The sequence below is a fragment of the Anthonomus grandis genome, chromosome 8 (assembly GCF_022605725.1).
Source record: "Anthonomus grandis grandis chromosome 8, icAntGran1.3, whole genome shotgun sequence".
NCBI classification, from domain to species: Eukaryota; Metazoa; Arthropoda; class Insecta; order Coleoptera; family Curculionidae; genus Anthonomus; species Anthonomus grandis.
The window spans coordinates 19532374-19557224 of NC_065553.1; the positions used below are offsets into that span (position 1 = coordinate 19532374).

Below are 24851 nucleotides of genomic sequence, written 5' to 3' on the forward strand. Positions count from 1 at the left end.
AAATATTTGATATCTTCATATATAAAAAATATTTATTAAGAATGTCTGTTCGGGCTTAATCATAATTTGTCTAACCATTTTTTTGAATATCATCACCAAAAACCGATTTAAATATTCTAAATCTTAAAAAATATCGAAAAGTTAAGGTTACAATTCATCAACGATACATATCCTCTGGTTGTCTTAAATAGCAACAAGTTTTAAGATACGTATCTACTGGTTGTGCTGAGTCGCAACAATAATTCTTGACTCTCTGGACTTATACATAAAACTACTGATTCAACGATTTTTAATTAGAAGGATGTTAAATGTTTACTCTTAAGCAAAGATTTTCTGAACTCAATGCGCCTTATATGCGAATACTGTTTAAGGCAATCCACATCAACTTAAGAAGAGGGAAACGTTCTTCTATTTTCTTACAACCTCCAAAACCTTACAGAGAAAAAACTTGGTTTCTAAAAAAAATATGAATATTTATTAGTTATACCAGAATACCACGATTTTTATAAAAGTCTTCTTGTAATTCAAAATGGGGAAACATTAATTGTCAAAGCCACGAAAATAAAAATGTTAGTATATTCTATTTTTGTGGTTACTGTTACAACTTTAAAGACAATATTAGTTTCTCGATTTTTTTAAATAAACTTGTTTTATATATATCCGATTTATCTGCGGCCGCTTTTCCCAAACTATCTGAAACTACATTCTAAAGGTTAAATAAATCCATTCGCGGTTTTGTTAGACCCTTGCACCTGGGTTAGAGTAATTTATGAAAAGAGATTATCTTTTTATCATACCATTACACGGCGGAGTGTTAACGGGTGGTATAGGAACAACTTTTCCTGCTACTACGACTCTGTTGCCCATCTCGTGCTCTAGGCCCCAGCTACCGTAAGACGTGGAGCGTTCCAAGAGCCTCTGGCGGGCGTGCTTTTCTATGACATCTGCGCAGACGTAGCGGCCGCAGAAACGCGCCCATTGGTCCGCTCGGAAGCCGCGTCCGTTGTCGCGCAGGGTCGGATTAGCCCCTGAAAAAAGTGAGTTTGGTTTTGAGTAAATTGCAACTGTAAATAAATAAATTGTAAACAACAATTTGAGTAAATTGGAAAGTTCATGTGGTAAAAATAAGAAAGGTCGCATTTTGCAAAGGAAAATCTTTGTAGTAATGTTCTCATTTACAGCTATAATAGAGTTTCAAACTATTTTGCGAAAGTCTGTTAATTGCAAAGGCTCAATCCGGTAGGTTAACCTATGAGACAGAGTTCCAGCTATGTTTCCATCTCTTAGGTGGTTACTACTTGTTTCCGTCTTTAGCGATATAAGAGGTCTGGCTATTAAATAACGAGACTGGTTACGAAAAAGGGTCTTATTATAAAAATTATTATACATTCGAATGCTCCCCTTCAATATACATGTCCACACATCTTTCCATACGTTTTTTCCATTGATCGAAGCAGTGCTGGAAGTCTTCTTTGGTGAGGGCCTTTAGGAGCTCTGCCGTATTTTGCTTTACCGCTTCCATCGACTCAAATCGGGTCCCTTTCAAAGCAGATTTTATCTTCGGAAACAAAAAATAGTTGCACGGGGCCAAATCTGGCGAATACGGCTCGTGTTCTGCACTGGAGTGCGCTTACCGGCCAAATACTGCTTCACAGATAGCACGTTATGGGCAGGTGCGTTGTCTTGGTGCAAAATGCACGAGTGGTTTTTCCACAACTCGGGCCGTTTCTTACGAACTCGTTCTCGCAGTGTTGCCAAAACTGACAAATACTAAGTCTGGTTAAAAGTCTGACCCTCTGGAACCCATTCAGTCATCACGATACCGTTAATGTCGAAAAAAACGATCAACATTGCCTTGAATTTTGATTTGGATATCCTTGCTTTTTTTCTTCTGGGAGATTCAGGCGTCTTCCAATGCATCAATTGCCGCTTGGTTTCAACATCGTATTGAAAAATCCACGTTTCGTCGCAAGTAATAATGTTTTTCATCAGTCCGGGATCTTTTTCTAACCTTTCATGGAAATCTGAGCAAACCTGTTGACGCAAGAGCTTTTGGTCAAGAGTCAGGTTTTTTGGCACCAACTTCGCACAGACTTTGGTCATGTATAATTCCCTGTGTCAAATTTTTCTAACCATTTCTTTATCGGCGTTTACAGCCTCGGCAATCATCCGGGTGCTCATTCGACGATCTGCACGCACAATTTGGTTGATTTTGGTCCCTGTTTCCGGATTTGAAACAGTGACAGGGCGATCTGAGCGCTGGTCATCTTCAGTGCTCTCTCGGCCCTCATTAAAGCGCTTACACCACTCAAAAACACGCGCACGAGAAAGAGAATTTTCCCCATAGGCCTCTTGCAACAATTTATAGCACTCAGTCGGAGTTTTTTTCAACTTAACGAGAAATTTAAGATTGATGCGTTGCTCTTGTTTTTCGTCACACATGGTTTTCGGCACGAGAAAAAAACACGTTCGTTTCAAACCGCTACTGCACGAATACTATAATAGTGACGAAAACGTGTTTTGGTACGTGCATAGACAAGATATCTAGATACCCAACGTACTACTCGTTTTTCCCAACCGTCTAGGGCGCCCTCTAGGCACGCAGTCTCGTTATTTAATAGCCAGACTTCGTATGCTACTCTTTCGTGATGCACTCTACCTCTAAATGTCTTCTGTCTTATTCCCGTCAGCTCTAGTCTCAATACGACACAAAGGACTTACACACTTTACTATCAATGGGCATAAAGTTATTTTTCCAGGTGATATCTCTCAGATATCCTGAAATTGTTGCGGCTTTGATGACCTGTGATACTATGTCCTTTATTGTATTGTTGCAGCTTGATGTCTGCGCTCCTAAGTATCGGCACATGTTCTGTTGTTTTATTTTCTATTACGATTTTATGCCTATCCTGGTTCTTTGGAGAAGGTCATACATTTTGTTTTACCAATAAAAATTGACATATTGTGTTTTTTACTAGTCTGATAAATCTTATGGGTTTGCCTTTGCAAATTGTATCATCTACATACTACACTATGCTGATTGGTATGTTGTGCAGTCTGCATTACTTATTGATTGTTGACACACGGTGTATAATCTCGCTCATGACGAGGTTAAAACGGAATGGGCTGAGACTATCATCATGAGACTTTATATTAGACTCCTGTCTTATTCCTGTTGGTGTTGGTATGTATTCTGTTGTTTAATGGTTCACTTTTATTCTTATATGCCTGTGTTTAGATTTCTGTTTATATTTAATGTTGGGCTTTGCTTCTTTCTCAATATATTCAGTACATCGAGGAGCTTTATTTTGTCGAATGTTTTTGATAGGTCAATAAAACATACATAAGCAGGGTAGGTAAATCAATCGTCTTCTTTCCTACATGTTTCATAATAAACAGAGCATCAGCTATCGATCTGCTTTTCCAAAATCCTTATTGTTTCATCTTTGTTTTCGATGGTGCGTTCTAAGAGGCTTTTGACATTGCACCATAGTGGTGCATTATTATTTTATGTGCTTATTATTTTATTAAACAGTTCAGTTAATTTTGTTTCTAGCTCTTCGCCTTCATATATTCATGAGTTTATTGGGGATGTCGTCCATTCCTGCAGTTTTTCTGTTATTCAGGTTATTCTAATTGTCAAACTTTCTCCTCATTAACCATTAATCTATTCGTGATTTCTTCCTCTATTTTCTGGGACTGAGATTGCGACTGAATGACAGTATTATAAAATATGTTTCCCACTCGCTCAGGTTCAAAAAGGTTCCTCTTTTAGTCTGGATCTATGTATTCCTTAATGGGTTTCTTCCTGTTTTCTTACATTGGTGCCCTTCTTTTTTTGTCTTTATCTTCTTTTCTTACTCTTTGTTCTTATTTTTTTCTAATTAGTTACTAATATACGTATTTTGGAACTGGAACTGAATTGGAAATTGCGAAGTGATTCCAAAAACTTCTAAGCGTATATCCTTAAACTTCAATCATAGAAAGTCCCATTAAAATTATGTAAATAAGTTGTTTTTTCTCAGATCAGCAACACTATATTAGCTGCTTACCATTCTTCGGCTTCTCCTTATTATTTTTTCCTTATTTCTTGATTCCTGGTTTTATGTCACTACGTAATCCACATTTTTTTTAGTCTTGGTACAAGGGAACTAATCTTGCAAAAATCAGGATATTTTGATGTTTTTAATGAAAGTTTATACATCTTACGTAATATTGGAGAATGTTCAAAACGATAATTATAAATAAAAGAATAAAGTTAAAATTGTAACTGTTTTCGTAGACTTTTTTTCCAGCGTTTGCTTTTCACTGTCATTCTTTTCCTCTTTCTCGGCATCTTTGTCTTCGCATTCTTATTTTTCTTTTTCTTCCTACTTGCTTTTTACATATTCTTGTTACCCTATCTGCAGGTTTTCTTTCTTTTCGAGTTAATCTTTTTATTTTCTTCTTTTTAACTTCTTGTCCTCCTTCTTTTTACCGTATTTTTATCTTCCTGCTTTTCTTCTGATATTTACTTATATTCTTCTTTCTACCATATCCGCACCAGTCTTCATTAAAATAATATTTTTTCATAACTTGATACCATGAATAGTTATAATGTATGCATCATCTTCCAATTTTTAATGCCTTTAGACTCATTTACTAGATCCAGACCAATAAAAGTCAGTTCAGGGTTTCGTTTTTTCCACTCTTACTATTTGGAAAATATTCTTGAACCATCTGTTACACGCCAATCCCGTCTGCTTTATTATAGGTTTCACATATCCAACATCTTGTTTCACCACAAATCTTCCGAGGACAAAAAAAAGGGCGAAATAGCTCCGAAACTCAATAGCGGTAGTAAAAACGGCAACTTTGTTACCGAAACAACCGCTTTTCGTCGTTCCGGAGAAAATTCGATACGAAACCCCTTCCATATAGAGAGACTAACGTTAACTCCTCGCCCGAAGTTCGATAACTTTTTAAAAGCAGCGATGTACGTATTTTTAGAATTTTTAAACCTTGGAAGATTTAAAGTTGAAGGAACTCTTGTCTCTTCTATGCGATATAAGGATTAGCAAGATTGCTAAAATTAAAATGTGAAAAATCTCTCCATCTTTTCCTATTTCACCATTTTATAATGACTTATCTTATTTGTACTTGTAACTTCCAATAGTCTCAGTAGTATCATGTGTGCGAACGGATCAGGTTCGGACAGAAATCAGCGAAGACTTATTAAGATTTAGTTCAGTCATAAAATATTTTTTATCGTTTATATTTAGTCGTTTCTTATATCTACATTTGAGAAATAAAAACAGGAAGTCGTCGACCTAGTTCTCATCTCTCAAAATGGAAACATTGGTTTACTTTAAGTCACTTCTACTACAAAATATACCTACTTTTCCTGTGATACTTTTAGTGTTTTCGCATATCTGATTAATTTTTTAATATGCATTAAGAAACTAATGAGATGCCTTTCATTTTGAGTAAAAAGTAGTAAAAAGGTAATTTAATAACTAAAAACGCCTCGTCAGCCACGTGACTTACGAGAAAATTAGATTTTGCTTTCTTTAATCTATTTTCACAATGTATCTGTTTTTCTGTAAGAACGAATGAAACCGTGTTGGTAGTCAAACAAGAGTTGACGCGGTTATTTTCGTCACGAATAGACGCTCAGCCACGAGACGTTGAAAAGCATTGTTTTGTTTCCGACCTAATTTCTACTATAAATGTGTCAAATTGTAATGAAAATAGACCATATACATAAGGCTTGGTTGAATAATCAGACGTATGTTTTTTTTTATTAGTTTTTCTATGCGGAGGCATTTTGAAAATTTGCCTATTTTTAGTTAAGGAGTGACTTCTGTTCTCCAACCTGATAATGTTAAATAAACCCACCGCATTTAAGATACCTTGAACTATAAATCGTGATTCTTTGATCTGAGGCGTTTGGATGTTTCAGAATTTTTATCTGCTCTATACTTAACATTTACCGATATTTTTAAAAAGCCATTTTTTCATGTATTGTAGCGTTTAGAAGAGATAATTATCGTTACTGTATTAATTTAAAATTATTTAAATCTCGTGCCAATATCCCGAACTTTATTTTACTGAACTGACAACTGACTAACACCGACCATGCGGCTCGTTATATACTCGGCAGAACGCAGTTCCGGAAGACTCTCGCCAATCTGGAGACGTCTTGTGGTGTGCCTAGTGATGTAAAGGGTAATATTACCGAGGTAACATTACCGGTAATTTTGGTAATATTACGTAATATTACTGCAAGACCGGTAATATTGGGGTTGTTTTTCACTCTATATACTCTCATTTATTCGCTATTCGGCCAGCTCTACTTGGCTCTACTGGCACGAGCCGCAAGGACGAAAGGCGATCGTGCCGTACGGAGTGGGCTTACGCTGGCGCTGCGCCGCCGCTTTCTTGATGTATAGATCGGGATCGGGGAATAACCAAAATATGAGTAATAAAAATTCTGTGATTCCCCGGGGGCCGTGGCAAGCGATATTTTGTCAACAGCCTCTCTGTTTTGATCGTAATTAGTGGCATTATTGGTTCAAAAGGGTTGTTTATAGCCATTATAACTATCAGTGCAATTTTTATTAAATAACTGTAATTATTGTAGGTGATATTTAAACTGCTAAGTAAATATTTTTTAAGTTGACCTCTTCTCGAAATGCATGATGTTTATTTTGTAGTTGCGATAATATGATTAAGCCAAAGAGTGATGTTTGGAGATACTACGATCTTAAAGATAAAGACAACTATTCCTGTAAATATTGCAAAACTTCCTTGAAATGCTACAAGACAGTTCCAACATTTGCTTAAATGTGTCAAAATACCGGAAAATATAGTACACATTCTTAAGAAAGGGAAATGGCCTGTTAAAAATGTTTTCGGTGGTAACAATAATACCAATACCTCGCGAAGTTCACCCATGGTATTAGAAGATAGTGATACTGAAATTGCTGATTATGAAATCTCTCAGCAGGGACACGCATTTAAGACTTTAGACTCAGAAATAGCTTCACTAGTTCGGCCTGTGCCTTCCTCAGCTAGTTCTTCTTTTTCAAGTACATCTAAAGCATCACAGGGTACAATTTCTTCGTATATTGATAACATGTCCTCTCAAGAAAATAACAAGATTGATGAAATACTGGCAAGGGCTATTTATGTCTCAGGAGCCTCATTAGATATGACAACAAAAAAAGTATGGTTAGATGTATTCAAAACAATGAGATGCGCATATAAACCGCCTTCTCCTTACCAGTTGTCAAATCCACTACTCGAATCTGAGTACACTAGAGTACAAGCTGCAGTTTCTTCAAAAATTAGTGAAGCACCTATCTTAAGCTTACAAATGGATGGTTGGTCAAATTGTAGAAATTTTTGAAAATTGTAGACTCTATATCCAATTTTGTTATTAATACACCTCTTCCGGTATTTTATAAATCAATCCATACCGAAGATAACAGACATTTAGCAACATTTTTGGCCTCAGAAATTGAAAGAGTATTGGAAGAATTGGGAGCCTCAAATTTTTTGGCTATTGTCACTGACAACGGAGCTAACATAAAAAAGGCTCGTGAAATAGTTAGCAGCAAGTACAATTACATAACTAATTATGGTTGTATTTGTCACGGTTTAAACCTTCTGGTTGAAGACTTCTTGAAATTAGACCATTTTGCCAATTTTAAAAAGAACATAATTTCAATTATATCAGAGTTGAAAAAGTCGCAGATTTTACATGCAAGGTTTGAAAAAATCCAGTTAAACAAAACGATACATCTCTTTAAAATTGCCGGTGAAAACAAGATGGGGTTCCTTTGTTTCTTATTTAAAAAGCTTTTTGGACACTAAACATTCATTGAAAAGTTTAGCAGTTGATGATAACTCAGATATTTCTGATTCTTTCAACAAATACATTAAGACTTCTTCTTTAAAATGAATTTTGGTTACAAATAGAAGCAACTTATGACTTGTTCCCAGCCAATCTCTAAGTGGATAACGTTTTTTGAAGCTAACGGGCCAACAATCTGAAAAGTGTTTATCTGCTTTTTTGAAATAAGATCTATATTACGTGACAAAGTATCAAATTTGTCCGTTACTATGTTGGAATCCCAGAAAATTTGTTCAATTCTTGAAAAACGAGAAAATAAATGTTTAAAACCCGTTCATCTTGCTGCTTACCTATTAGCACCAAACCAACGTGGTATCAATTTAGCTGAAGCTGAAAATTTAGTTGCGACGGAGTTTATCTATGAAACTCCAAGGCGTCATCCAAAATATTCTTCAGAAGTAGGTCTTATTATGGAAGCACTTGCACAGTACAAAATTAGAGGTGGTAATTTTTTTGCTAAGGAATTCGTTATTTCCAGCGAAAAATCTATGTCTGGGCATGTTTGGTGGGCAGGAATTTGCTCCAGTTCTAAAATAAGTAGATTGGCTGTAGACATTTTAAATTTACCATCGTCAACAGCCGCAACCGAAAGAACGTTTAGTACTTATGGATTTATTCATCGGCAAGAAGAAACAGGCTTACCGTGGAAAGAGCCGGAAAACTAACCTATATTGCCCATAATTATAATTTACTAAACGAAGATCATTCAAGAAGAGAAAAAGCTACTGAGGATTCTGAGGAAGAAATTGAAAAAGAAGATCTCGGTTTCGAAATTATAGACTTGACTGAATTAACCAAGGAGAAAGAAGAATCAGATGAAGAGGTTGGGGATGATGAGGATGATTTACCATTATCCACTCTATTACGTAGTTCATTCTGACTCGTTTTTTTTTGTGTTTCCTAATGTTATTACAGTTTTGAATTAAAAAAACTAGTATTAGTTAAAAAGCTGTTTTTTATTAATAAATTACCTATATTACCGGTAATTTTACATCTATAGGTGTGCCACTGGTGTCATTCTGGAATCGGTGCTAACAATATCGCTACAGTATGTATAAAATAAATATTGAATAACCCCTACAATGCCCTTCTACAATAATTCAATAGATATAATAATCGACTTATAAAAATCCTTACCGAGCTAATACTAAGACTATTGATTTAAAGCCGTTGATGTTGATTTTATCATGTATCTGGTCATTTTGGGTTTAATATTTAGGTTTTTGTTACAAATAAAAAATTTGTTAAAAGAAAAAATTAATAATATATAGATACTTGATCATTTTTACCTAAATTAAATTGGTTTACACTTCGGTTGGGAAGTCACTGTATCAGAATTCAGAGCTTTAATTTATTTTTCTCTACTGATGTACGTACATTATGATTCTCAAATTTAATGTGAAAAAACAATACGAATCAGAAATAAAAAAAATTATGCAATAAAATTTCAGAAAAAAAAAGAATCAGAAATAAAAATAAATATCCAATAAAAAGTGCTTTGTGAATAAGTCCATGATTCCTAGAATGTTATCTACGTCAAAACTTGGCTTAAATACTAACGCCGTTGTAATTAAACTTAATCATTTCAAGCCATAAATAAAATTCCTGAAGAAGTATAGTTTAGTAAGGCACAAATACTTATGAGGAATCTTAATGACATGTACCTTAATGACATTGAATAAAATTTGAAAATCACTAAAGCAATAATGAAAAAAACTAAATGAAGAGAATAAAAAAAGAATCGAATTACATAAAGTTCGTAAAATCTCAATGGAACTTGAAATAAAAATGTAATTTTTGCTTTCACATACTGCACATTTATACAATAAAATGAATTAGTAAGTAGTTTTCCTGGTTGTCCGAAAAGTTATGCAAATATTCTAACAAAAAAAGGTTCCTCATTTAAATTAGTATTGAGAATTATGCTTAGGTTTATTCTGCAGTGAATTGATCCTCTACACCTAAAGATTTTTTTTAGATTAAGAAAAACGCACTCCGCAAATATTTATCACACGTAAGTTGCCTTAAAAACTATTTTCTTATTTCCATTTAGTATTTACTGCACCCTCCATAAACTTTATCGTGAAAATTTACGAATTTCTTCACGCTTCATTAACTTTCCCCCACTTTGTTACGCTTAAATATCCTTTTAAGAGGTTCATAAAGAAATAAAAGGGGCGAAATCTCTGGGTAGAAGTCGTGCAGAAAAGATAAAGAATTTTTCCACATAATTAGCAATTAGCCTCTTGCGATCATATGAGCGTTAAATTAACGTACGTTGAAAGTTGAAACCAATATTTTTTTATTTTTAGTAAATTGTAGTTTAGCTTAGGGTGTAGTAACTTAGTAACTGTAACTAAGTGTTAAGTATCTTAGTAACTTAGTAAATATATAAAAAATATATAAAATTTTACACGTAGACTGGCTTATTTTACAATACATAAATTATAATTATACTTTACAATATATTATAAATTATTTAAGCAAGCCTCGAACATTCTCCTGATTATTACATTCTATGAACAGTTTGTTTTACACTTAAAATATAGCAGAAAAGCAACATCAAAAATTTAAAACTATATTATAATAAAAAAAAATTACCTAAATACTAACCAACCAATAAGAAACCAGTAACGTATGTAGATAACAATCTATTCCACTATAAATCAATTCTATTAACAATCTTTAACATGAAGATTCCAAAATAGTATTGAATCATCTCACGCGCATTTTTAAGTGACTTGAGAGTGCTTTTTGATTGTTTAATACTTTTCAATCTGTTCTTTCTTCATCCAGTTTTCAAATGAATAAAAATAAACAAATAGCAATAACTTGTGTGTCAAAGATAGCATTAACAACAAAACTGACTGAAGATATCGCGTTTTAACGCCATGAGGGCGCGCCACTAGCGATGTTTCATACTGTTCATAGTTTTTATTATTTTGTGAATACGAGTGGATACGAGTTAGTCTTCTTGCTTTACCTCTAAAAGATTTTTATAAGGAAATTGAGACCTAACCCAACCTTTTCATCTTAACGCTATGTCAGTAGTATGAGTTAAAATAGATAGATGGTCTGCTTAGTAATGGATAATGCAAAAAATCTAAAAGAAACTTTTAAAGTGCCTAAGTTCTCTGAACAATAATTTTTTTTATTTCTCTTTTTTTATTATTTTTTTAATTTCATCTGAAGTTGAAATACATAAACTTCGGTATAATTCAATGTTCCCTAAATTTAAAAAATAGTTTGCAAAACAAGCGGTGCCATTAGTAGAAAGAACCAGAATAGAAAAAAGATCCTTACGAAAAAGCATTGGGTAATATACAGAATGCTGCAACTTCTTAAAAAGAAAAGAATAATCAAATCAAAGTTGTTGAGGTCAAACAGAAAAATAAAAAGATCTAGGAAGGATAAAAATAAACATATCAATGAAGTATGCAAAGAAGTACAAAGGCATGCAAACCGTTCAGAATCCCATGATCTTTATAATAAAGCCCGATATCTAGTCAGAAAATTTACACCAATTGCACAAACAATCATCGATCAGAATCAGCACAATCATGTAAAACGGATTGCGGAGGATTGAAGAAAATACTGCCAAACTTACGCAGATGATCCCCACGATATAAATCACGACGAGTTCACTGCAGAGAGAGAACACAATATTTTTAAATGGGAAAGGAGAGCTTGGAGTAAATACACCTGATCTGTAAAAAGATTTGGAAAATTGGAGAATAACCCGACGACTGGACATCGTCCACGTTCATCTCTACAGGGTGTTTCAAAATTCACTACATATATTTTAAGGGCGTATTCCTGAGGTCAAAATAAGACTTTTTTTTCCTATAAACATGGGTCCTAAAATGCACCCCCTTCTAGCTACAGCCATCGCAAGAAGTGTAAAAAAATCGATTTTTTAAAACTGTGCCTACAGTTTTGCATCAAACTAAACGAAATTTGGAATACCCCCGTTATTTTAGGCGGTCTATTTACTCTTTATCTTAGAAAAGGCGTAAAACTAATTTTAAGGGGTACTGAGGGGGTGTACACTTTTGACGGCCAAAATTTTATGTAAAAAACTTTAACTTTTAACTCTCTTCTTCCGTATGAGCGATATGTTTAAAAGAAAAAATGTGACATTTAAGTTTTTAAATCGTTACTGAGATAAATATTTTAATAAATGATAACAAAACTGAGGTTGCCCTGACGCCAACCATTTTATTTCTAAAAAAGGCTCAGTACGTTACAAGGGGCAACTAGGAAATAATTGTCAATCGTATTAATATTTTAATAATTTTTAACTAAAAATAACTCAATGGCTATGGCAGATTTTTTTATACATCACAGTCTTTCAAGATCAATCTAATCTTTTCAAATTTTCTAAAAGTCTTTTATGAAGTCCTTAATTTAAAACTATATATTTAAACAATTCTTTTAACGTCTTTTATCTTCGCCTTTTATAGCGTTTTACGAAATAAGCCTGTAAAAAGGAAACAAAATATTGCCTTAAAAAATCAGCTTTATGTGCTCTAATACACTCGTCAGAGCCCCTAAGGAAACGGCAAAAATTAAACTAAATCGACCCTCGGGGCCCTTTGCTATAATAATGATGTTTTTTTAACGTCGCATTCGGTACAGGAAAAGAATATACCAGCATTCATCCTTTTTAAAGTACTCGTAAAATATAATTTTTAACGAGCTTCAGTATAAGCTTGCTTGCACTTCCATTAACTTTATTCAATTTAACAGGCCTTTATGACGCTGCTAACGACTTCCCACTTGTTCTTACAACGGCTCAGGTTTTTAAAGATTAAAAGACAAGAATTAAAACAGTAAAAAATTCCAAAGAAATCAAATCTGGATAGGTTGGAGGTTTTTTTTTAAATATAAAGTATGACCACCCACCTGCAAACAAAAGCAATTTGGCACATTTATTTCTTCCTTGTAAGGCCGCCTTCATAAGAGGTGTGAATCCTAAATTATTTCTGGCGTCGATATCCACTCCCCGGCATCTACTCGCCAAGCAGTTTAAACATTCCACTTGTCCTGAAATTTGGAAATTTTTTCATTAAAATTTTCGTATGATGGTGGTACAAAAGAGTACAAAAAGCGAGTAAGAGCTGTTGCATGCCTGTCTGCCAGTCGACATGGCAAACAAACCGCTCTTGACGTGTAAACATGGTAAAAATTAATAATGAAGTCGGATTTTTGTAGTTTTAACATTTACTTTAGCTCTCATTTACGTGGTTTTCCAGTAATTTTTTGTAATCGCTTATAAGGGAAATTTTGTAGTTACTTGTTTTTCTTTTTTTTATGTAAAATACAAAAAAAAATCCTCGTCTAATACTAACAAAATAAAAAAAAATTGTATAACAAAAAAACGTAGAAAACTAGTTGTGTTGTTTTTTCCTTTTTGAAAAACTTTAAAGTTGCATTTTTTGAAAATATTTTTGTAAATTTTGTTTGCTTATAACCAAAATCAGAGAAATAAAAGATTTATACGTCAAAACTTGTAATAAAATGTTGCAACTGGGTAAAATATGCTACTTCATAAATACAATGGAAAAATAATAGTCAAAAATTGTTGTCTATATAAATCAGTGTATGGTATCATAAGGGATAGTAATAAAATTATATTTTTTCTACGTAATTAGGGAAACTACGCCAAAAAAACAGAATTTTCAGAAAACCCGGAGAGTAATTTAAAAATAACTTGATGATGTAGATGTAGAGTGGGAAAGTTTTCATAGGTATATCTCAGACTGAGATATCGTAAGGAATAATAATAAAATTGAAATTTTTTTCTGTAATTAGGTAAACTACGTGAGGAAAACACAATTTCAGATTATCCAGACAGTAATTTAGCAATGAATAATATTAAAAAGTAACACACGAAATAGTAATAAAATAGTTTTATTGTAGGTTGCTTACTTTTAAGGTAACCAGTATAAGGTAAACTTTATTTAGGATCTCATTATACTGCTATAAATTCAGCCTTTCCAGAGTAATCGCTCAAAAAAAGCTCTATGAAAAATAATTTTTTACATGAAAAATAATCTTATTATTTATTTAATATTCCTCTATAAAAACAGCTTTTTGCTGCGTTACTCTTAAAATAAATTAAAATTTATTGCCGTAAAATTTTTAAAATATTCGAGGGATCATTAAAACTTTATAAATTTATATTTTGTCCAGTTGATTACCTGCTTGAGCGGCAAAATGTAGGGGCGTGTTTCCTTCATTATCGCATTTATTGGGATCCAATCCCGGAAGTTGTAACATCAACTCCAACAGGTCGATGGTCCCATTTGATGCCACGTAGCTTAGGACTGTCTAAAAAAACGAAAAAAATACATTTCACATTCACGTTTTTTTTTTGTGATATTTGGTGTTAATTTGGGACACCTGGTCTTTCCCGGACGTCAGAAAAATAAGTGATTCTCTCATTTTTCATTATTTTTTCGATTACCTTCTCTATATTTAATGAAATGACATAGGTTGCGTAAGTAAGCGAACGCATTGATTAGGTAAATCAATTTCGTAAATAAAAGATTACGCCGAACTGAAATGGAAATTGTTTTTTTATTTGCTTAGTTTTTTTCACTCTAGTATATACCCGTATAGATAAATAATAATAATAATGATAATAATAATAAATAAAAGATGTTACTTATATCTTTTATTTATGAGTATAAAATTAATATCAGTTGTTACATAATTCAAAATTAAGAATTAAATGTTACAAAAATTCCATTAATGAGTATTTTACTTTTTGAACTACAAGAATTTCTAATTAATAATTTAAGGTGACCAACGGGCCTATAAAGGGTGTTAAATTGAAAAAAAAGTGGTAAATTTAATGGAATTGCATATTTTGGGGGTAGTTGTAGAACATACCGCGACTTAGGAGTTCAGAGTCTAGATTTTTTCACTTTCTATTAGAAACATCCTGGACCTGAATAGTATTTTTCTGGCACATTGAGACCGTCTATGTAGGGGGTAAATAAATAGATGCGAAAAGATTCAGGAGCTGATCCTTTGGTAAATTTTAAGAAAAAAACTTTATATGAACGTACGTCCTCAAAGTCCTAATTTTTGAGATATCGGGTGATAAATATTGAAGAAAAATATATGATTTTTTACAATACCTGTAAAACCCCTGTAGATAATTTAAAATTTGGTATGCATTTTCTATGCATCAAAGGACCATTTGTACCAGCAACGTTCGTGTAAGGTTTAAACTAAATATTTTTGATGAAAAAAATGGTACGCCAGTTTATTTTGTGTTTCTGTAATTTATTTCTGAGCAAATTTGATCTCTTGACTTTATTTTGTCCGAGTTTGCGTATTCGATTAAAAAAAATAAAATCCATCTACCTTAATGTTTTACGTGTTTATAATTAATGTTTAGATGTGATTCTAATTTTTGCTTTAAACCAAATGAAAGAAAAAGAAATTAAATATTTAAAAAAAAATGTTAAAAAAGATCATCCTCTGCCATTATGCAAGAGTCTATATTTTGAATTACGGCACATGAATTAATGATTTTATTTCCCAAGTCATCAATATATAGTACACCAAATCCTGTACACCAAAGTTTTTAAATGACCCTATGTGGTAAAATCTAGTGGATTCATATTTTGTAACCGAGGTGGCCACATCAGAGGACCACCTCGGTCTATCCAACGATTTGGATATGTTTCGTCTAAATAACGACGTGCTAATAAACTAAACACTGTGGTAGAAAATATGGGCCAATAACCTGGTCTCCAAATCACTGTAAAGACATAGGGGCGTATCTCAAAAAAAGCCATTTTTGAGATAAGCCTCGTAAAGATTATATTTTTGGCTTAACTCCACTTACGCCCATATGTCGTATTTTAAAACTAGCGTTTGTGTTCCGCCCCACTCACACCACGCAACGTGCCCCCCGGTAAACAATAACAACCAAAGCTAAAATAGTTTATAAACAAACGTTTTATTAGTGTGTTGAGTAATGGTCAGGTTTATTACTACAATAATTTTATTTTATAGTGGCTTTTGGGAGTTTCTGGTGGTTAGTAATTGGTAATGTATAGGAGGTTTTGTTTTTATGAAACGGAATTTTATTTTTTAAAGAAGATCTTCCGCTTCAGAAGTTAAGAGAGAAGCTTATTGGTGCAAATAGCATTCCACTCAAGATTGCAGCTAGTGTTGAAGTGGAAAAACTGAGGGAAAAACCTAAAGAAAATACAGTACCTCTCAGTAATGAGAAAGTTTTTGGTATTAGCAATGAACTGTTCTTCGACTCCGAACCGTGCGAAGTTTAAGATGATTCGGATAAAGATCCGACATACATTCAGCACTGTGAAGTTCCACATTGCAGAGAATCAGATGAGGTATTTGCTGCGTGTCCAAATTGCCTGCGCTTATTATATTGGACTCATTTCTCCGAGGATGGTACGTGTTAGCGCATGCATGAGCTTCTTGTAGTCAGCTTAATAGAAGAGATTTCAGAAGTACCAGAGGACTTCACAGTTGACGGAAATTCTAAGGAAAATGAGACAGATTTGACTGCACACAAGAAGGAAAATCAAAAAAAAGTTGCTTCCCATCTTAGAAATCTAGGTGAAGCATATTTTAGTTACAATAGTAAAAAGCAAATACCTGCCAGGAAGGTTCTTCGACCCAGGTGTAGTGGTTCTTTTTGTAATAAAGTAGGGAAAAAATGTTTAATAATAACAGGTGAACAACGTCACAAAATTCTTAATGACTTTTATGGGACTGGAAACTTACAACTTCAGAGAAAATTTGTAGCTCGGTTTGTAAAGCGTAGAGATACCAAACAGAAAACAACAGAAAAAGGCCATGTTTCTAGACGGGAAAAAAAGTAACTATTACTTTTTGCCGGGGAATGACTCAATACCAATACCTGTGTGCCAAACAATGTTTCTTAATACTTTAGGCATTACTGATAAATTTGTACGTAATACCTTAGCCAAATTAAAAGAAACTGGTATTATTGAAAAAGACAAACGTGGAGGTAGATGTTCAAATTTAAAAAAAACATGATAAATATATTCGACAGCTTATATTAGAACATATTAAAAGATTTCCTCGGATGGAATCGCACTATTGCCGAAAAAACTCCAAACGTGAATATCTTCACCCGGATCTTACAATTAAAAAAATGTATAGCATGTTTACAAATGAGAATAGTGATAACAACCTTAGCTATCAACTGTATCTCCAGGTATTCAAAAGTCTTAAATTATCTTTCCATCATCCGAAAAAAGAGCAGTGCGGATTATAATTTTTCTACCGAGGGTAACGCCGACAAAAAAAGAGAGTTAGAGCAAGAGTACCAGCAGCATGTAGCCGAAGAAGAATGTGTTCGGAGTAAGAAGCAGCAAGAAAAAAACGATCCAGACATTTTCAAAGTATGTGCTGTATTCGATCTCCAACAAGTAATTTTTTTACCCATTACCAACGAGAACAAGTTATTTTATAAACGTAGATTAGCGAACTATAACTTCATTATTTACAATATTAAATCTAAAGAGTGTCATTGTTTTTTATGGCATGAGGGTTTGAGTAAGCGCGTTTCTAGTGAAATTTCTACTTGCTTATATATCTACCTTAACGAACTTGGCCAAAAAGGCACAAAAAATGTTTCTTTGTTTTCTGATGGCTGTAGCGACCAGAACAAAAATTCCATTGTAGCATCTATGTTATTACATATGGTGAGCGCATCAGAAAACATAGAAACCATTTCACTGCGATTTTTTGAGCCATATCATGGTCAGAGTGAGGGTGATTCTGCAATTAAAAAATCTGGTGATTTATTTGTACCCTCACAGCTAACACCGATATTAAGATTAGCAAGGCGCCAAAATCCTTATATTGTGCATTCTCTTACATCCGATGATTTTCTAAATTTTAAAGAGCTGTCAAAAAATTTGAAGATTCTTTCAGTAAGAAAAGACGATGACGGAAATTCTATCGACTGGAAAATTATTCGCGAAATAATGTTGAAAAAAGAAACCATTGACAAAATTTATTTTAAAAGCAGTCACCTACAAATTGATTATCAATGTATCACACTAAAACGCACTGCTATGCAAGCTAAATTTGCTCCACCCCGCTTAAATCATTCCTCTGGGCCCAAAATTTCCTCTGAAAAGTATAACGATTTAATGAACTTGTGCACTACCTCCACAGTGATAAAACTTCTTTTTTATCACTGGCGTTGAGATTTAAAAATTTTATAAAAAGACTTAGGGGCGTATTTTTTTTGAAGAGAGCTTTTAACCCTTTCTGAAAAACCCAAGTAATATTCGTTTTAAACCATGAATCTACATACTTTAGTACTATTTTTTATAAGTCAAACATTTTCAACTTTCCATTTTTTTTATTTTAATAATTATTCAAACATATTATTTTTATAAAAAGTGGCTTAACTCAAAATGCATAATTTTAATATACGCCTCTATGTCTTTACAGTGACCAATGATTCCAACCCATACATTTAAAGAAAACTGTTGTTGGTGATGAGTTTCAACTATGTTATGGGGTAGTTATTGATTGCCTCTCTGGAAAAACTAACTTCGTCAGTAAACAGAATCTGCCTTAAAAACTGAGGGTTTTGCTCAATGACTTCTAACATCCAACCCGAAAATTCAAGACGTCTAGGAAAATCTCGTGGTAATAGAGCCTGGACTCGTTGTACGTGATATGGATATATTAACCGATCCTTTAAAATAGTCAATTCCGTTATATGATTGACGTGTAGCTGCAGACCAATTTTTCTAGTACTGGTGTCAATTAAATTAAGTACTGCTTCTTCCAATTCGGGTGTTCTAATATGATATTGGGAACGACATTACTTGAAAGGTTAAGTAAAAAAAACAAAAAACACTTTAACACGTTGACTGCCGTAATGCTGAAAAAAAATCAGTTCCTCCAGCCAACTTTTTTTTTTCTTTTAAAAGTTAACTGTGGTGCTCTAGAACAGTCATGAATATTTTGTTTCACAAAAAAAAATTAATTAGAAACTTTTTAGTAATTTTTTTATGAGACTTTTCGTATGATCACGCGGTCTCAACACATAAAACTTAAATCAATGGACGTTTGCAACAAATGTTTCGTCTCACTTGCCTGAGTCTGTCATTTCGTGAAGCAGAGTCGTATGTAGCATCTGTATTAGGCATTCTTTTTCCTTCGAATGCACAAGTTCGGAATAAGACTTTATAAGCTGTGCATTGAAAAGGGATATACTTACAGTATGTTGATTTATTGTGAGCAAGATCGGGTAGAGGGCCAATCTTCATCACAAAAGTAGTATTCACTCTTGCAAATGATTTACTTGTCAAAGGACGTATTATTTTTACAAATAATTATTCTACAAGTGTGGTTTTGGCACATGCTCTACTTGCCAGGAACACTCACTTAGTTGGCACTCTTCAATCAAATCGAAAAATGAATCCTAAGCAAATTGTTAACAAAAAGCTCAGGAAAGGAGAAATCGAGGCAGCTGAAAGCACCTCAGGTCTAATTGTCCAAAAGTGGAAGAACAAAAGAGATGTATTTACCTTATCCACAAAACACACTGACGAGTTAGTAACCATGACAAAAAATTTCGAAAACCTGCTGCCATTGTTGACTACAACAAACATAAAGCCTACATGGATCTTTCGGATTAAATGAAGTCTTACACCACTTCATTACACAGAGGGGTGAAGTGGTACCGTTAGCTTGCTTTTGAGTTTCCTATTGGTAGTGCTTTGGTAAATGCACATATTTTGCACATTAAGAAGCAGTGAATGAAAAACTATCCATCACAAATTTCAAGCAGGAGATCGTAAACAGTCTCTTAGGCCTTGATGTTGAGCAACACAGGCAAAATGTTGCTTTGGAAGAGCGTCAGGTACATAACTGTACCAAATAATGTTTGAATTTGGATGTATTCCGTTTATTTTTTAGCTTTCTTGCTTTTATGCTGTATTTTAATCAATAAAAATGTTTATTTTCTATACATTTTCAAGTCTCAAATTCAAAAACCAAAACTAGTGTCAGACAGTTACAGCGGCGCTCTTTCAGTTCCATATAACTTATATAGGACTGAGACGTCGATCAAAGCTCACACGGCTATAGTACAGTAAAACTTACGCCTTTTAGGACATTCGTTCATATAAAGTTTTTTTCTTAAAATTTACCCAAGAATCAGCCCCTGCATTTTTTCGCATCTATTTATTTACACCCTGTATATTGATCGTATAAATGCATCATAGGGATGACAGTATACAGGGTGATTTTTATAAGAAGGTCATGTTCATGGGGGATGATAGAGGACGTTCAAATATAACTTTTGATATAAGACACTATGGGTCGGAAATGCCTCAGAAGCAAAACACAGAGGGTTAAAGTTTTTAAAAAAATTAAGAAATTAATTTTTAGTTTTTTGACTGTTTAAGATATCGGTGTCAAATTTTCTCAATAAAGCTACCTAATAAAGATGCTTTAAATGTAAAAAGTAAATGTTTTAGTTTCAACCAGTGGCGTAGTAATAAAAAAATAGTACGCCACTAATAATCAAAAAATTTAAGAATCCTTGGTTTATTTAACAAAAAAAAAGATATCCTGCATCTTTTTCCCAAAAGGCACCATTTTATCAGAATTTAAAAATAAATAACTTTAATAAAAACTAAGGGAAAAAAATTTATTGGATAACGTTAAAAAATACTAAATAATAAATAATAATAATTAATAATTAATTTAAAAGGTGCTGAAAATGGCCGCCATTTTGTTGGATACAGAGCCTGCAGCGTAATGTTAAATTGTCGTGAATTTTCTGAATAACTTCACCCCTATCTTTAATTTCGCCTGCAGCTACTGCAATGCGAGCCAAAAGATCATGTTCATCTGGCACAGGTGTATAATAAATAAGTTTGTCCAAATGACCCCACAAATAAAAATCACAGGGATTTAAATCGGTGGAGCGCGCTGGCCAAGCCACTGGGCTTCCCCTCCCAACCCAACGTCTAGGATATCTTTGGTTCAAATATTCCCTGACAATGCGACCATAGTGTGCCAGACAACCATCACATTATTTGCCGAACATCCAATGGCACATCTTCTAAAAGTTCAGGCAGTACATCTCGAAGAAAAATCAAATAATTCCCTGCAATGAGACGTCTTGTCAAAATGTACGGACCAATCAAGTTCTCCCTTTAAAAATATTAATTTCTTAATTTTTTTAAAAACTTTAACCCCCTGTATTTTGCTTCTGAGGCATTTTCGACCCATAGTGCCTTATATCAAAAGTTATATTTGAACGTCCCCTATCATCCCCCAAAAGCCTGACCTTCTTATAAAAATCACCCTGTATATTAAAATATTTTTCTTTTATGATTTCTGAGATGCTCTTTACGATATCGTGAGATATCTTAAGAATCTATTCATGTAACATTCCTTCCATATTACCAGGGTTCTGTGTAGCAATTTTTTATTTTCCGCTATACAAAGTGTTCGAAAAATAGACGGAGATATTTCAATGTAAAAAAATATGAGAAAAAGTTTTTATAAACATGGGTCCGGAAATGCACAGTTTTTAAGATACAGGGTGATAACATTTTTTTTAAATATTAATTTTTTATTATTAGATATTAAACAAAATATTTACTTGATTCTTTTCAAATTTGGCAGTATTACTTTTTGTATTAAGAGACTAATTTGGCCCTAATTAGATTAAAATTATAAGGTCCAATGGCGTCCCGGGGGACATCCGGGGATCTTAGCAAATATTATTATTAAAGCCTTTTTTTCAAATTTAATATTTGTTATTTAAAAATACAACTTTTTTGCCTCTTGTATTTTTTCGTATCTCAATTCGATTTCTACAAAAAAAAAATAAATACAGTTTTGAAGGTGGACCAATTCAATGGCCACCTCGCTCTCCTGACTTAAATCCAAGAGATTTTTATTTATGGGGACACCTTAAAAATCTGGTTTATGCTAGTCCCATACAAACAATAGAAGAGTTAAGAAATAAAATTGTAAATGCTTGCAAAGAAGTGAGAATTAGACCTCGAATTTTAGCTCGAGTGCGTCGTTCAATGATTCGTCGAGTGAGAAGGTGTACAGAAATGGATTGTAAATATTTCCAAAATTTGTTGTGGTTGTTGTTGCAATAAAAAGCTCCTAGAAATGTTTTTGATTTTTCGTTTTATATGCATATGCAAGGCACACATAAATTTTTTACCAAAAATTAATAAACCAATTTTGTCCAGTGGCATGCAATAAAACGGTATTTATTTTTTTTGTCGAAAATGAAGTAAGATACGAAAAAAATACAAGAGGCAAAAAAGTTGTATTTTTAAATGCTTAATCAAATGATAAATATTAAAGTTGAAAAAAAGCAGTGGCGTACATTGTACAAGATGTCCCTCGGGACGCCACTGGACCTTATAATTTTAATCTAATTAAAGCTAAATTAGCCTCTTAATAACAAGTAATACTGCAAATTTTCAAAAAAATCGAGTAAATATTTTGTTTAATATTAATAAAAAATTAATATTTTGAAAAAATTTATCTTGAATTTCCGGACCCATGTTTATAGAAACTTTTCCTCATATTTTTTTACAAGGAATCACCCATTGAAATATTTCCGTCTATTTTTTCGAACACCCTGTATAAGTTTTCACTCCCTCTCTTTAGTTATTTACTAGAAACGAAATTTGAATTATGTTATCCTACAAATTTAAAAAAAAGCAATTTTATTATTAAATTGTCATATTTTTAGATGCCAAAAATAAACTCATAAATAAATAAAAATAAAAAAAGAAGCTTGACTTTTTTTCTCAGTTTCATTTTCATTATAGACTGTGTTTCAAGGAGAGAGCCATAAAATATCGTGTATATAATAAAAGTAGGAATGAAAAGGTAATACCGCGAGCCTTTATTTGTTCTCCCGGCTTGGCGCCTGGATATCTATAAATGATTTGCGTAGTCCCTTGCAAAAATACCGATTTGCAAAGATACAAAATGTGAAAGGTCATGGCAAAACAGACTTCAATAGATACCTGAGATACGAAGAGTTTATTGTGAGTCTATTGAAAATAAAACACAAAAAGCCAATACTTATATCCTGATTTGGTAATTCGATTGAGAAAATATGGTTTTTCAGATTTTTCGGTTTCTTGGTTGTCAAAATTAGGTTAATGAATCTTAAAAATCATCACAAAGCCAATAAGGAAAAAAAATTATTTAGTGGTTACAGGTCAATTAACATTAAAATTCACTCTAATAATTGTATCGTGACATCAAAGTTGCTAGGGAGGGAAATTTACTGATTCACTTGTAGAGAAAATTACTGGTTAAAGGTCGAAAGTGTCAAAATCGATGTGATACATACTTCGTATTCAAGGTCATAAGAAAATGCATATAGTTATTGTCACAAGTAAATAAACTCAAAAACACTGCTTTGTTATAGCCACTGTCAGGCATAGGTCACCTGTCATAGAACCTGACAAACAATTTAAATAATAGGTGGCAACATTATTGTGACAGGCAAAAAGCAGGAGTTTTCGCAAGCGTCAAAAATAAATTAGTTATAGTCGATTTCGTTTTTTTTAAGTTGGCTGGGTTTCTCCAAGTCCATTTCCGTTGAAGTGGTGGTTTCCTGGAGAATATGTTTAAACAGTAGAGATTTTCGTTGTTTAGGAAGTTTGCTAGCATTTCTCCCTTGCTGTTCCTGTGTCCTAGTCCGTAGTGACTTATAAAGTCAGAGTACCCGACTTTCCTTCTTCCGAACTTCAATTATGACTATGAAGCGCGCTTTTTCCTATTGCTTTGCAATGTCTATGTCTTCATACAGTTGCATAACGTTTGTTCAGATTCAGAATTAGGTATATAACTCGTTTGGATATATCAGAGAACTTAGTCACTCTGTGATTCATTCTTCTAATAACGAGACGAGTGATACCTCCAATGGTGGTGGTGTACATCTTCATTTTTCTGAAATAGTAGGTGACCTGACTTAACCTTGTTGTTTCCTCACCGGATAGGTGTGTTTCGGACAGTCCTATTATATCCCAGTTAATGGGTTCTATTTCTTACTGCAGTTCCTCGAGATGTACTTCCGTTCTATGTGTCTAGCCGATTAGTCGAATTCCCCTCCTCCCCAGAATCCATAGTGCTGTCTGACAGATCAGTGTGAGGTTCTGAGGTTCTAACCTACTCATCTGGGGTATTGTTTCAGGATTCGATATCTCATGGTTAATTTACAGAGGCTTTCGCAAAATAAAACGACGCCCTTGTCCTTCGTATATCCTTGGCGAGTTAATATTTTTCAGCCGTCAACTTTGGGTTCCGACACTGTACGTAGCCGCCCACTGTGGGTAACATAATCATTGAAAACTGTTCCAGTCATGCTTGTGGTCGTCCAGTTTCAAGCCGATCCAGGATCATTTCCTATGCGCCTTCAGCTGGTACTGGTGATCGCTGCTGCCCTTCACCAGAGAGGATGGGAAATAGATTACTAGGTTTAGATGGATAAAGGAATATGACTTCATGATGCATGATTTCTCGTAGTAAAAGAATTGATTGCAACCCATGGCTCGCGTTCGCAGAGTCGCTTCTCTCAAGTAGACCTATTCTCTACCAGAATCGTAGAGAAGTGTCTACCCGCTACCTATCTGCAATCAGAATTTATAGCATTGGGGTGCCTATAATAACCTAGAGCAAAGAAGTACGAGGTATATCGATCGGAGTCTGATGAGTTATATACTAAAATTGTTTTTGAAGAATTTACAACAAATATCCGTAGAATAGATATCCGAAAACCAATCTGGTTTTATAAATGCAGTCGTTGCAGTTCAAATCCTAATTCAGAAATTTAGAGCCGCCAACTGTGTTGTATACGCATGTCTAATCGATTATAAAAAAACATTTGATCGCGTTCAACATCATAAAAGGA

General features: G+C 33.6%; 1 protein-coding gene across 1 annotated transcript in view; it reads right to left on the bottom strand.

Moving 5' to 3' along the window:
* Window positions 1-24851, bottom strand: part of LOC126739640 (uncharacterized) — a 109774-nt gene that overhangs the window by 8169 nt on the left and 76754 nt on the right. The window contains exons 6-8 of the mRNA XM_050445409.1: window positions 14101-14230; window positions 12803-12943; window positions 798-1028 (exon numbers count right to left, since the gene is read on the bottom strand). Coding sequence (XP_050301366.1) covers window positions 798-1028; window positions 12803-12943; window positions 14101-14230 — 502 coding nt within the window. The remainder of the gene's footprint in view (window positions 1-797; window positions 1029-12802; window positions 12944-14100; window positions 14231-24851) is intronic.